General features: G+C 40.5%; 1 protein-coding gene across 1 annotated transcript in view; it reads right to left on the bottom strand.

Moving 5' to 3' along the window:
• Nucleotides 1-16,042, bottom strand: part of ARID1B (AT rich interactive domain 1B (SWI1-like)) — a 302,895-nt gene that overhangs the window by 143,188 nt on the left and 143,665 nt on the right. The window contains exon 4 of the mRNA XM_009887612.1: nt 7,579-7,620. Coding sequence (XP_009885914.1) covers nt 7,579-7,620 — 42 coding nt within the window. The remainder of the gene's footprint in view (nt 1-7,578; nt 7,621-16,042) is intronic.

Genomic DNA, 16,042 nt, shown 5'->3' with positions numbered 1-16,042 from the left:
ATGGACTGCTAGTACTGCCGCCACAAGAACTGTGTGGTTCAAGGTTGCAGCAGTTAATTTCAACAAAGCGGCAACCTAAATTGGCACAGAAATGCAGGAGAAATGAGTGACCGAAAGGGGATACAGATTGATCAGAAAAGCAAAACCAGTTGTGGAGCTGGTACTGGCTACTTAGAGCCATCACTTCAGCAAAAACTGAACAGCTGCCTTGAATGGCATACATATCTGCTTCTGAAAACTGCACACTACTTTCTTAAGTAGAGACGATGTAGACATGTAAAGCTAGCAGTTTCCATGTTTTTAGCGCTAATCCCAATGGATTGCAGGGCGCCGGGCAAACCACGCAACAGCAATGTTGACGGGTGCTGAGGAGGGCAGGACGTTCACCAGCTGTGCTCACACCAGCCTGCTGCAGAGCCTTCAGGAGCTTTGTAAGACAAATGTTACCACATACCCATGCAGACCGCCTGCCTAAGTCTAACCCTAAGGCCATCAGTATTTAGTCTGCAAGCATTGTGAGATGCTTCACGCTGAAAAGCAGCATTAAACGTGTATTTACCACTAGCTGGGTCACTGGCAAGAGAAGAAACAAGGGAATATCCAAGAAAGCCTGACATGCTGTACCTGCACTGGGACACTGCCACAGGAGACAGTTCCTTCCTAAAGCCTTGCTTTGTCATGTCTTTCCTGAGACTACAGTCCACAAGTGTGGGCTACAGGGCACAAGGAGGAAAGAACCAACTGTCACTATTCCAGTTATCCTGCATGCCTCGGCATTTTCACATTTGGCGGTTCTCAGCCAATGTATGACTTTTTTTCCTGTTCTATGTATCATCTCATCCGAGATCATGTTGGAATTGTCCAGATCCACCTCCACTGCACAAGGAGACAATAGGACCTCTAGGAAGCCCTCACTTTTTTCCATCCTCCCACAGAGCTTTAAAATCCTCTCTGTATGAGAAGCGGGAGTGAGCTGCGAGGAGTGGGGCACCACAATAAGCGGGTGCTGTTTGGAATGGATTTTAATGGAGTACTGCACTCTTGTTCTCATTCACCCTCCATACTCAAGGTGGTTAGATACACTCCTCCACAGCACGCAGCACGCAGGACAAAGTTGGACCACAGCCAGGACTGTACAATGGATGGAGAGGAACTTAATGGCTCTGAATCTGCTGGTGTGCCTCTTAATTTTTATAAAACCAACTGGGGGGAAAAAAAAGCAAACACAGAGATCTTTATTGAGACTGAACTTACCAGAGATTAAGAACTATTGATTAGGTAGGTGAAATTTCTAAAACGTGATCACAATTGCTCTATTTTGCGTGTTCTTGGATTGTCCCAAATAACATAGCAGTGATATTCATAGGGCCAGGCAAAAACATGTTCAAGTTGCTGCTCCTTACTTAGCCATTAACTATTTCAAAACACTTTGACACATCTTTAAGAATATAAGTCCCTAAGAATATTAAGAGAGCACCTTGTTCCATGCTACAATGCCATTCTCTACTCTCAGAAAACACCCAGCGCAGAGGGCACCGAGAAGACTTCAGCAATCCTAAAACATAGCTTTAAAAATTACTCAAAGAAAGAAGCCTGGAAAATCCTTTTAGTCATCTGAACACCTCAGGTGAAACAACTCCACTAAGAAAACAGCAACAGAATTGGTGAAAAGTGTAATCCTATCTCTGCTCTGAGTAGTAGAACAGAAGTTACTGGAGGCTAATACGAATATCTACTTTTTCTAAACTGAAACAAATCCAAAAACTTATTTACAACCCCCAGATTCCTGCCTAAGTCAACAGTGCACAGACAGATGTAAATGAGGACTCATTTCTCTATATTTTCCCATATACTAAGCATACACATAGACACTCCAAGTGTCAACATATCAAGACAGAGATAATTCAGACACTTGAAAACATCCTCTTCTGAAAAGGATTAATTGGCTTTAAAACAATTTAATTTGGCTTTGAAACTGCAACTTTTATTAGCAACCACCAGATGGCAGAAGCAGAGGCTGCTTAGAATCTTCAACAAAACAAAGCGGTCTTAAACAAGGCGTGCGTTAAAAGAAAACAATGTTTAATGCCTACTTTTTCTTCTCCTTCAATGGCTTCTTTCCTCCGTCTTTCCAAGAAGTAAGTACTTATTTGTCACAATCAAGCTAATACAAATTAAGAAAAAATAAAAATCTCGAGAACACATTTTCTCAACTTTCTCAAATGGCATCTCTACTCCATCTCATAGCTCAAAGCTTCTGTGTTAGGGATACCGCTAGAACAACAGTTTCCATCTAGATTTGCACAGTCATAACTCTCAGTCAGCCACCAAATGTATTCTCTTTGGTGCCCGGTGTTTCAAACCAGGAAGCTGACACGTAGCTACGCTGTGTAGCTGAATCTCCCCTCGGGATTTGAACTTCTGGTGTCTGGGACTGTGAAAATAAGTGGGCTACAGAAGACACACTGTGATGGGCTGAGTGTTGCAATAGAGCAGCATTTGCAAGGTGGAGGAAAGCCAAAAAAAAAAAAACCCACCCCACCCCCCCACCAACCAAAAAAAGCCCACAAAAAACCCAACCCCCCAAACTTAATAAAATCAAGTAAAAGTAGCATGTTTGGGAAGAAAAAAGGTATTTTAGTCCTAAGCACATTTGATCCTTAAAACTATGTATCTTGTGCAGAGAAAGAGCATTAAAAAATTGCATCCCAGCAGCGCATACTTAAAAAAGACTTAGGAATAGACTCTCTCAACAACTCCCAGAGTTACTAAATTATGGAGACGAGGTCATCACTTTATGCTGTATCACAAAACAAAAATATGGCTAGTTCCACAAACAATGCTGAAAGCTCCACTGCACAGACACAGCCACATCAGAAATGCCACCCTTGCTGCACTTCTTTAATAGAGCTGTGTCTCCATTGTGCTGATTTCTCGATCAAAGAGAAAGCTTTTCTCCTGTATTTGTCTTCTGCAAAGGAAATGTAAAATCACTCCTGCAGTGAACACATCCATCGGGAATGAGATTCTCTTTCCTCAACCCCAGCAGCACAGTCCCACAAACAAACAGGTGAAGCTCGCTCCTACTTCAAGACAGCGTGAGATGCAGTTGCGTAGTTAATTCTGCCTCTGTACATTAGCAAACACGCCGCTTGCAAAATATGAAAGAAAGGCTTTCTTCCCTGCCCCCTGTTCTTAAATGACACCTGCAAATCACTAATCCAGTTGCCGTTTATTTCCATATGTCAAATTACAATCTTAACTTGTGCAAAGCAACATAATAGTAATGATTAAGCCAATTACATCACAACACAGCTTAAAACGACACACAATGGAAGGATTAAAGCTCACTACCAAATAAGAGAGTCCTGTTCTTGGTGGAGCTCCCCCACTGTGGGAACATAAGTATCTCTTTTCCTGTTGCACAAAGTTGTGAGCCTTCTGACATGTAGCTGCTGGACTGCCATTAACAAACTTATTTATATTAATGCTGCACTAAGCTGGGATCACTGCACCTCGACATTAGCTGCAGTAGGCGGGCTCTGCGGCCGGCTCTGCAAACAGAGCTTATGGCACTCTACACGTCCACAGGCAGGTTGAGACACGTGGACGAGGTGATCTCACCCTGCTTAACTGAATGAAGCCTCCTCTACCCTACGTTATTTGGGTCAGGCAGATGCTGACAGTAAAAGCCTTAGGGAAAGGGAGGGAAAGGAGAGTAAACCAAGCACAAATATTTAAAAAGTCGAGCATCTCGTTCTCTAGATAGGGCCAGACACCATTTGTAGCCTGTCTGGAGTACGTGCTACCGCATTCGACACCGTAATTCCAACCGATGACAATGTGCGGCTCCTGCAACAATAAAATGTGGGTTAAATCTTTATATAATAACCAACCTTTCAGACTAAGATTTTTAATTCCACCTCAGGGATTAAAATGTTCTAATGGAAATTGAGCATCTAAATCCCCTAGGAGGATTTAAAAACTCAGACACTGTTATTTTTATTTGTCCATTGCCTTGGTGTTTTAAATCAGCCTCATTCAAAATGGTTAAACCTTTTACCTTGTCTTTCTACTCTGTGCACCTTATTCTTTTTTTCTTTCTTTTTCACATCTTTGTATCCTTCCTAGTTTTCTCTACCATCTGGGAACACTGGTCCCATCTGCTAAGATGTATCTTCCTATCCCAGCTAAAATAAACACACAATAAATTGGTACTGTTAGTATTTCACATGTCATCATTAGGCTTTAATAAGATTAATGGGACTGAAGGAGTTTCCAACTTTGAAATACATCCCTGTGTGCTGACTGCAGACTCGGGCAGACACTACTCCATCTATTCCCTCTTACTTTCTGTTAGTTTCTTGGCAACTATGGTTTTGAAGAAACTTATTATATATGTAAGTTTATACTCAGCAGATTTTGAATGAACCAGGCTTACCTGTTAAATCTGTCCCCAACCACCTATCAGCTCTTGGTGATTTGCTAGGTGGTCATTTCCCCTACATCTTTCCATACACAACCATGCATCTATCACAACCTTTCTAAATATTGAAACAGAGGGATCAGTCAAAAGCTGGATGTTTTGATTTTTTCTTTTAAGAAACAAACATGCATACAAACACACACACAAGTGCACGTGCAAATTAAACAGAACAGCACGTGGACCATCTTTGAAAAAGCTGTTACAGCACACTAACAAGCTTCCTCAGTCTGTAAAATTAGTTGCAAAGAAAGCTGAATGGTTTTGCTTCCTACTATTCAACCAAAGGAAAGGTTTGGAGAGCAACGCTGTCAAATCTGTGCACCTTTATAGTTATCAAACAACAACTTTTATTTAAACTGATTGAAAAACTGCCTACATTTGTCATGGCTCATTAAAGAGTACTGGTCTCACATATGACAAAATGAAAAAAAATCATATTAAAATGTCATTTTTACTCCAATAAAGGACTTATATTCTACCTTTGTTTTGGGAAGACTGTTTTCTTATTAGAAAGGTGAGGTGGAGGGAACATTTTGAAGGACTATTGCTAATGGTCTACTATTTGCACCTGTTCTGTGCTTTCTGTGCTTCTTCTCCAGGTATTTTGACAGTGTGAAACAATAACTTTTGTTTTAATTTATTTTTCTAAAAATAAGAATTTTGTCAAAATCAATATGCATATCTTGCATCAAAAACATCCTATAGCTGATTTCTACATGCATTTATCATCATCATCATCAAAGACTCAAATGTTCAAGGAACAGACTACATCAGCCAGACCTTCACTTCACTGACGATAACTACCGTAAAGCTGAACAATGTTCTGCCATCTCATTCAGAGTATTTTCCCGGCAAACAGCCCCATTTGCGGCCAGTATGCATATTTACCATGAGACTAAAATAATGGAGAATTCAAGACTAAGAGATAACATTGTAAGCTCTTTCAGCAGTCTAGAAATATCCTTTTTAAAAAAAAACAACAGTATTCTAGTATCTACAGGCAACACAGCTTGTCAACAAGCCTAAAACTAAGAGGTAAGTGTCTAACGATAGGTCAAATGGATATAGTCAAAAGAAGAGTTGCCCTTTGCAGCAAATTATGCTTCTGCTTATGCATACAGAGGGGTCCTACAATGTTTCAAGCTGAAGCATATGCTACACCCAAAACTATAAAGATAGCCCCCTCAATAGTCTTCAATATACCTGGAGGGAAATTCAGGCTAAAAGCTAGTATTCAAGGAAAGCATTACGTCATGCAAATTCTTAACCTTACATCCTTCTAAAAAATGTTATCTGGTATTCACCATACCAACTTATTTTCTAATTTATAAAATTGAAATTACTTTTCATTTAAAAAACTACGCTTATACATATTCTCCATGGGCATACCAACTCATTTGTTAATGTAACAGAGACATGAACATTTATTTGTCATTGAGACAGACAGTAAAGGAAGCATTTCTTAAGGGAGAGGAGGAAAGAAAGCACTTTCACAGCATGCCTAAATAGACAGCTAAAATAAATTCTGGGATTAACAAATTTGGGATGATACGTTTACTTTTCTTCTTGATTGATAAAAAGTACTTGACATTTCTAGACATATATAGTTCACTCTGTAATGTAAAGCTACTATTTTAAGAGAGTAGTAAGACTGTTGGTTCTGAAGCTGAATCTTACAGAAAAGTTGCTTGGGAATCCAGAGGATGATGTTAAGAGCCGTCGACAGTACTGATTTGGTTTTGTAAAACTCAACCTTAGTAATGGAAAATTTTAAAAACTTTTGGTAATAAAAAGGAGTTTCAAAGGATGTCCATCAAGATGACTCCAAGACTGAAAACCACCTTGCAACTCTTGCCATGAAGAAAACAAGAAGCTTCCTCCACAGTGTTTTAGTTGTGAGAGCAATTGGCTACAATAATCTTCAGCAGTATTTCTGTTTACCCACTTAGTCTGAAGGATTATGGAGATGAGTTCACAAGAGCTGACCCTCCAGGTTTATTAAATATTCAATGAATATTCTGTATGCATGCTGGATATTAAATAAAAAACAGAAAATACTGCAGACTACCATATGTTAAATACTTTAAATAATACTGGACTAGCTCTTTTTTTAAATAATTTATTTAAATCACTTTATCACACATCAACATAAAAATGTACAATACGGACACAATGTAAATTCTGGCATCATTAATATTTAGGTCCTTTTAAAGCCTTTTTTTTTTTCTCTTGGTTAATTTTGTTTATTGTATTCTATATAAACCTGGAGAACTTACTTTGTCTTTTCTTGATCTTTTTTTACCTTGATAGTAATAGCATTGCTATTTTCTCACCTGCAGCAGTGTCACAGCACGTGGGCCTTCAGCAGCAGGAAACTCTTCGTTGTCATGATTTAGCCTACTCTTCCTACAATCTCCTTCTTCCCCTCCCTATCCACTCTTCCTAGCTAACTAGATATAGCCTACACACAATCTGCCCTGCTTAAAATCATCTGCTATTAGTGCTCAATTAAAACCGCGGCCATCACCATAATGCTCACCAGCCAAAGAAACTTGAGCAATAACTAGGATACAGCCCAACCATTTAGCAGAAAAGGTCTAAAGAGGTCTCTCCAACACACATACCGCATGTCATACATTGATCTACAATTGAACACAGGGTGATGCAGCTGTTCAATGTACTACTTTCTACTTGAGATGCACCGTGAAGAAGGACCATGAACAAAGTGGCTTGCTCAGCAGACTGCAAAGCAGATTACAACTACAATTTTTGAGCTGCAAATCTATGGAACAAGAACAAATCCAGCATTTGGGCAAGTCCAATCTCAGAAGTTACTACAAAGCTGATGTTCCATGTTTCCACATGGGATTCCACAAATGAAATTTGCTCACAGGTTTTATACCAAGTAACAGGATTATGACAGCCTGTGTGACATTCTCAGATTATCACACATAAGGGAAAGTTTCTGAATTGATGGATGTAAGTCACAGGATTCTTAATTCTCAGGTTGAAAATTGTCATCTTCTATGACATCACATCCAACAATTTAAATTGATGGGACCTATATAACAAAACTGCATCAAACTACACACCTTGTGTCCAAATGTAGCATCCTCGGAGGCCAAGACTTCAACCTGAAATTATAAGGAGAAAGATCGTTTCAAATTTAGCCACCACCAAGAACCTCTCTCTCCTGAGCACAGCACCACAGTCCAGGCAAAGAAGAGATCTGTAAATGAAGCCATCAGTCTGGCTCAACCCTAGGAAACCGATATATGACAGGACGTGGTGAACTAACAGCTGACAACAGAAATCCTCAAGAGAGGAAACTCAGAAAGCATCGCTCATGACACAAAAAAAGGTTTCTCAACCTAAACAACATAAAGAGTATCTGTCAGTGTTCCAAAATCTACTGTACTACAGCTGGAACATTGTTCTTCATATGGAGTTCTGGCTACACCAAAAAGCTGCCTGAGCACAACCAGAATCATCTTCCACAACAACTCCCTGTAAAAGAAGTCTGGAAATACCCAAACTCTTCCCTTCTCATTATCTTCTAACCAGGCTGCGTACTCCTGCACTAGCACCAAGCAGAACAGCACTAACGCGAAACACTGCAGCAGAGGTCTGGCTTGCAGGCTCCTGTCCTGTCTTGAGCACAGCGAATTCTTTGAAAACCACAGAATTCAGGGAACACAAACTCCCCAAGCAAAGGCCGAGGCTAGCTGCCTGCAAGATCCAGTGAATGTTTGAAAGCTTAAGGAAAGCAAGCTGCTAGGTCATCTAATAGCGCTCCAAATCAAACTCCTTGCTGGTTGCCATGTACTGCACAGCTCTAGGAGTTGATGCGCTCTAATCTGGGACAACAGGCAACAGATGCAAAAAAGCAGGTGGACTGATTTTTCATTAGACTCCTTAAAAATACTTCACACTTCAGCACCTTTCACCTGAGAATCTCGGTGCTTTTATGAATTCTAATTAATTAAGCTTCCCAATACACCAGTGAAGTAGGAAATGTCATCATCCCAATATACAGACAGAAGAGTGAGGCAGAAAGAGGTTAAATAACTTCTTAGTAGTCATGTGCCAAGCCAGGGACACACTCAGGAAAAGAATCCCAGATTTCTACTCCCAGGCTCACAGTTTAACAAGGAAATTCTCTATTTTTCTGATTTACATCCTATTTAAAATGCCTACCACTGCATTATAATTTATACAACTAGTATAACTATAACTAATATATCTAATCTCCAGTTTAACTTAAGAAGAGTGAAGGATTTAAAGCAAATCAAGAGGGGAAAAAATGAATGTCAAGTTTCAGCCTGAAGCACGTTATAATGCCAGAGTTATAAACCCCTGAACAAGAGGGTTTATAATGGAAAGGCTGATAAACTAACAATGATGGCAGCACTTAAATATATTTATGTCATGATCTAGCAACATATGGTATCTCTTCATCTCTAAATTAAAAAAGGAAGGGGAAAAAAAAGGGGGAAGGCGATAAAGCATTTATAGGAGGTAGGAATAAAAGAAGAAAATGAACCTGAAGTTACCCAATTGTGACCTGTCCAGCTGACTAGGAACAGCAGTAAGAGGCTACAAAATAGCATCTCGTTCAATAGGAAATAGGAAAAAAAAACACCCAAGTAAATAAAATCAATCTAAAATGATACGTATTAGCTACTTATATTAAGCTTCTAATCCTTTAGGCACTTTATAAATATTAAACAATCAGTCCTGGTGAGACTGATAAATATCCATAATATATTTTACAGATGAAGAAACAGACAGAGGGTTAAGTGACTTGCCCAGGGCCAAAAAGAGAATAATCAGCCACTGGATTGGAAGTAACAGTATGACTGCTTGTCACAATACAGTGCCCTACTCAAGCAGCTTCTGAAAAAAGTCATTCCAATATCAGAATCGGTCTGGTTAGGGTTAATGTGGTACCCATCGAAACTGTGAATTCTCATTTTCATTAGGCTTACTGCTTTAGTACACCATCCAGCTACTGTAACTAGACAGACCCTGAAACTTGAACAGTCTTCTTCAAAACTCACTCAGTTTTCTCTATCCAGTGTTGTGCCAGTCGCATACCCTAGGTGCTACCTCTGGGCCCACTCATGCTTATTACTCTGCTTTATTTCTGTTGTGGAGGTTCATTAGGAAAACTGGAGCCTTCTCTGTGTCAATGGGTACCTCTCTGACTCCCTCCTCGAATCCAGCAGGGCTGCTGACTCCCTGCCAGCCCCGGCCCACTCTGCCTCCCTTGCCCTGCTGTCCCTTCCTCCTCCTTCTCCTCTCCTTCCCCAGTGGTCCCAGCTGGGCTAGCGGCCCCAGCGAGCCTGCCCAGAGCTGCCTGCCCTCTGCCTCAGTGCTCCCAGCTGCAGGAGCACACCACCGAGGGCACTGAACCCCTGCACTGACCCAGCACCCATCGGGCAGAGCGGCCTTTGGGCTCCACACTCCACCTCATCTGCAGAAAGGCCACCTCGCCATGTGGGGACCTTTGCTGTACAGTACAGTGCTGCTGTCAACAAGCCGGCTGTGCTAATTAAGCTCCCGCTCACTCAGGGCCAAGAGAATGCTCGCGACTGCCACCATTTCAAAACACATGAATTAACACAGCACAACAAGAAGCACATTTCTAAAGTCAATCCTCTTTCTTTTCAACCAAGAAACTGAGAAGAGGAACAAACTGGTATCAAAGAGTAAAGCAGAAGTTTAAGCTGATCTAATATATCCAGTCTCTTTTACATATGGTAATATTTTCTTTTATGCTTAGAAACACAAGTCTCGCAGAGACAATAAAATGGTTCGGAGCGCAGCTATTGGTGTAAGTAATAATACTAATTTAAAAACATTATTGAACAGGTCTGATAACGCCACTTCTGTATTTCTAAGAGTGACCACACTACTTCTGTGATAAATACTTGTCCTCACCTTGCAGATGCTGCAATAAAACATCCTCTGTATTCTTTGTTACTGCTGTGTTCACCAGTGTGCTAGTGCGTTAGTCCATTCATTTTGGTCTTCACCTCTTTGTATAAAAGGGGGTTAAGATCAGTAAGATACAACTAACTGCTGATACCATACGATACACAATACCAAGCACTGAAACAAGATGTGGGACACAACAGTGAGGTTTTCTTCATGCTAAGTTTCAAAAAAAAAAAAAAAAGCATTACAACCTAGGCTGAGCGGACCCCCCTCTAGTGGGAATGACAGTGTACTTCAATCAGCACCCACATTACCCGAGCAGAAAAGAAAATTTCCTTAAGAATCAGAGAAGCACCATCTTTCTCTTAATCATCTTCAAAATCTATCACTTGTATTCCAATAAACAAAAAAATGAACAAGAGATTCATTATTGCTTCAAGATAATCAGACATTAATTAAGAACTTCTCATTATATACTTCTTTGTGGCAGTTAAACATTTCCTATTTTAGTTGTCTGTTCTGACTGTACATATGTAAATATATTATCTCGGGCAGGGGTGGTGGTTTTCTTTTACAGTGAAAAACTCACTGCATCATTAAAAAAAAGCAGACTTGGTTCTTAAATGAAGCACTGTTGATTTCATGTATGTGTATCTGTATCAGACGCAGTAGCTTTCCCCTAGACACTGCTCTGAATATTTGCTTCAGTCCACTTTACACTCCTTACAGCACAGTGTTATAGTTGAACGGGCCTGTTTGCCTCATATTTTATTTCTACGTAAAAGCAACTTTTCATCATTGTTCATTGGCGGTTTTTCCAGTTTATCTGAAGAGTCAGTCAAACAGCCTTTTTGCTTCTAATAGACAAACCCAAACCACACTGCAGTTTCCTGCAATTCTGGGCTATTGTAAGTGGTGAGGGGTAAAGGATGAGGTAGTATTCTAGAGTGTGTGTCTATTAATCATACACTGTGGATCAATTACATGGGACGCAATCAGTGGTTTAAGCAGGAGTACTCCACAGCTGGAGCACGTCTGTCCTGCCTGGGCAATTCCCCCCTTCCCAGAGCCTGCTCCCTGCTGCTGCCCCCAGCTCAGGTACTCCAGGGACTAGGAACGGGTCTGACTGTAGCCTCCCAGGGATGGCCTGGATGGTGCCAAGACACCCTGCAGGTCCTCCCCAGCATGTGACAAGATGAACTTCCCACCTCCCAACACAACCTACATGGTCTCTAAAATGGGCAGCTGTGGCCAAGACCACTACTGCTTATGTATTATTCTGAAATTTAATAGAATAGCATTTAATAGGGTTTTTTTATTTCACAAGAAAGAATTCATAAATGTGCTCACATCAGCCTGGAGGATCCCTGATGAGTGAAACAAGTTGGGGAGTAGCCCTGAGTCTCTTTTTGTCAGAAGTAATGAGACTTACTCAGTAATTTTGTTTTGTTTTTCAATAAAGGACTCATACAGCTCCAATTTGGCAAAACAATATTGCATCGCAACCAAGAGACTTACAGTAAATCATGCACAGAGTCATTTTTACCTCCCTGTCAAAGAGAAAAGGAGAGGAAACATAGATTAAAACCTTGAGGAGCAATGCTGAACAATACCTTTTTGGAACAGAGTTGTACAACCTAGCGATGAGATGACACAAGGAATTATTATAATTTGGTCGTCTCCAAAGCCACACTCGGAACTGACTTGGTCCTCAGCTCAGTCCAGCTCCTTCTTGCCTCATCAAGACAGGATTAGCTGGAACTGAGCAAGATCCATGGGAAGTAGAATACCATTAACAGGAGAAATTACAGCCACGTTTAATACCCAGACTGTTATCTAAACAACAGAATATGAGGTAGCAAGTACACAAGGACAAAATAACTAACTTGAAGAAGACATGGATCACAGAACCCCTGTCCATCTTTTTTCTGGGAATCTGAAAATAAGTACTAATAATAATTTCTGATGCATGCCGATTCCCATATAATATCCTGTTAACAGTAACGCTGAAAAGGATCACCGATCTACATTTAACTACCCAGGCAAAAACTCCCAATACAACACATACTTAACGCTGCTCTCAGACTTGGGTCAGAGCTCCTCAGAGTTCATCTAATGGTGCCGCTATTTGCAGGTGAGGGGGTGACAGCTACTCTAGCAAGGAATACAGTAGACTGGAGAAGCTCTGATCAGTACAAAATATTCTGCACGGGCACTTACAGTTTCCATGGGTCACACACGAGAATTTGCCCAGCTGGCTGCAAATTTTATGGGCTTTCTATTGTCATTTGTTTGACATTATTATTCTAGGAAAATTACAGCACAGGGCTTCTCTGATACCTAGAGGGTTTTTGCCAACTGCCTGCTTACTAAAAAGGCATGCCTCTGGCACTTTTAAAATATGCTCAAAAAAAAAAAAAGTATATGTTAATACTTGTATTTTGCAATACTTTTGTTTTCCTTGTTCGGTAAAGATCAATCAGATCAGAAAGGACTCTCTTGCCCATGATAACAAAATCTGAAAAGAATGAGGAAACAGAGGTGCCCTCTCCTGAATAACTGTCAAATCACCTTCTCACCGTTGGGGTGCACTTCTTGCTCAACCCGTGATAAGACAAACTGCACCACACTGCCCAGTTCATAATCAAACTGTTTGCTCTTGTACCTGTGTTTGTCCTCTGAATGACACAGGACAGGTGGGGGGAGGCTCTGTAGTCCCAACGGCTTATAAATGGGACTCAATAGTCCAGGCACAGAGTAATGCAATCGTAACTCCAACTACTATTTCCACACACCAATCTTGCCAAGCTGTCTATAGGAAATAGCCTGGATAGCCTGAAACTCAGAGGATGCCGTACTGCTTGGTGCAGATATACCTTCATAACCCTTTTCTAGCACAGATTCTCAGCTTTTAAGGTCTTCCCATCAGCCTAACCGCCTACACACAACCAGTTCTGAACTCGTCTTTTTAAAATGAAGGTGACAAGAAGTTAATCCAGTTTTCATTTTTCAAAGTCCTTAGAAAAGTTTATTTCAAAGATGAATATGGCTTTAGAAATTCATATCTTTACAAAATCCAGCCTAACTAGCTGTAATATCTCTTCCCTTTGCCTAGCTTTTAAAGTAATTTAGGATTCAGCAATTGTAGGAGATGATTGCCCTCCTCATTGGAGCAGGGACAAACCTACATGACCCACACTAGTTTCTGGCAATTCTTCAAGGACTTGCTGAGGGCGTACACAGCTTTTAATGCATGCAGAACTGTAGTAATAAACTTTGGTAACTGCAACAACCCTTCCTTCCCTTTTTCTCTGCTACCTGCCACCAGTTTTGTTTATTTTTAATGGCAATCATGCCTGTACTTCAGGCTAGGTTTCAGGTCTGTAGCAAGCGAGGACTGGGCATGTTCCCTGAGCAATCCTTGAACAAATACACCAAAGACACACCTTTGTTATGACCCCAAATCTAATCCTGAAATAAAGGCATGACAGTCGCACAGTATAAATCTCATGAATTAAGGATAGATCAGCTGAGATTTCCTCACTTTCTATACAAAGTCCATTGAGACCACTTACTAAAGGCCTTTTGGTTAAGTAAATGCCATCTCCTCAGTTTGACCTGTGTAAAAACTGGATACAAGGTGACCCAGTTCAGGGCAATTATTCGTTAAATCTGGCATTGGCTTTTTCTTAAGACTTTCCCTTCAATTTATTTTGCTTGTTCTTGGTGGTATCAGTCATTTATCTCTTAGCTCAGCAGGTTTAGCAATAATAAAGATGAGACTTCTAATTTTTGAGGCCACAAATTTTAGCTCCAAAAATACAAATTAAGTAACAAAATGATCTCTTTTGAAATGACAGAATAATTTTGTGTGCTACTTTGTGTTAAAAAGGTTTGAAAAGATGTTTCAAGAAACTATGCTGCAGCTCAATTTGCTTATTAATTCTCCTCATTCTCCTTATTAGCATGTACAGACAACACACTGGCTCAAGGACGCAGCTCCCTGAAGCAGCTCTGTACTTGGTCAGCCAGTGTTCAAGATAAAACGCAATGGTGCCTCATGTTCTTAAAAGCTGTTTAGTGGAACAGATCTGTCCTGCTCCTATATTTAAACTTTTTCTTAAATGCCAGTGTTTTGGGGGAAGCTGATTTACAACAACAACAACAACAAAAAAATCATTCACATCTTCAAGGTTGTGCCCAACACACATTCTTGGATGTGTTATTGACTAACCTGCTGGTTTAGTCTCCCATTGCAAATATTTTGCAAAATCCTGGGAACAAGGCCAATCCCTAAGAAGCAAAAAAATTAGACTCTAGATATTAACTAACTAAAAGCAACAACCATCAGCCTTGTGAGATATAATACTTACAACAGAATTACATATATTAGAAGCAACTCAGGAGAAAAAAAAGTTGCACGCTATGGGGCAATGAGGCAATTCCTGTAACCTTAAAAAGACAGAAAGGGACAAACATATTTAAGTCTGCACCGGGAAACAACCATTACAAATCCTAGATAAATTGACATTTGAGATTGTATACATCTCTGCTCAGTGCACGCTCGCTGTGGGGGAACCTACGAGACCTATCTGTGAGCATGCTCCCATCCCTTACAATTCTGCAGTAACTTATTCCTCCTTAGGCACCATATAAACAGCTGATCAGCAGCAAATTCATGACAGTAACGTGTTCATCTGCACTTGTCATTGGGAGATGAAACAGATAAGCTATATATACACATATACACATGCACGTGTTTCCCCCCGTAAATATATATTCATAGATCAAATTCTTCTGTATTTTTCTGTTGCACTGCTTTTCATATATATATAAAAAGATGTGTAACATACAATTAGTTCTTTCACACCAGAACACTGCATGAAACAGAGTAACTGCACTGGAAATTAGCTTTTGATATTTATTTGTTTGACAATGTAGAGATCAAAATGATTGTTGTTCTTAGACCAAAATCTCTGAGCAGTCGCTATTTAATTTCCCTTAAGAAAAGAGTGGTGGATATTACAAAAACAAAACACCAACCTTTCATCCTCACACATTCTAATATATGGGAAATCCTGAAAAACTGTCATTACACCGTGTGACAGAAGCAGTAACAATTACTGCCACCGGTAAGCCTTTTATTTAGGTATTGTGTCTGCATCTTTTCTCATCCACTTGTATTTCTTACTCTCTTATTCCAACACCGTGATCTCATTTTCATTCTGCACTTCCAAAACTGTGAATCATAAAACCTCATCTACTTAAGTCCACTGCAAAGGGTCCTTACAGCAGCCGCCTTTGTGTGCAATCACACTGTTAGGCTGCAGAGGAACCCTGCTACGGAAAACACCCAAAAAGGGTTAAAACGTCGATGCCCTCCACTGGCAGGGCCGGAGGTTCCCAGTGCCACAGCTCAGCAACCCAAGGGACCACCCCTACCAGTCCTCTGCAGACAAAGTCGGGTTGGCTCAGCGTAAATACAGGATGCCATCCACCAGCAACTAGGGGGTGGTACTGAACAGCTGCAGTGCCATAATGATTTCAAATATTCCAGAAAATTCCAGAAAGGCATGTTTTAAGGCCACCCTTCCTAGTGGGGAGGGGTTTTGCTGT

This window comes from Charadrius vociferus, unplaced genomic scaffold, assembly GCF_000708025.1.
Source record: "Charadrius vociferus isolate BGI_N301 unplaced genomic scaffold, ASM70802v2 scaffold176, whole genome shotgun sequence".
Classification (NCBI taxonomy): domain Eukaryota; kingdom Metazoa; phylum Chordata; class Aves; order Charadriiformes; family Charadriidae; genus Charadrius; species Charadrius vociferus.
This window is presented reverse-complemented; position numbering and strand designations above follow the sequence as displayed.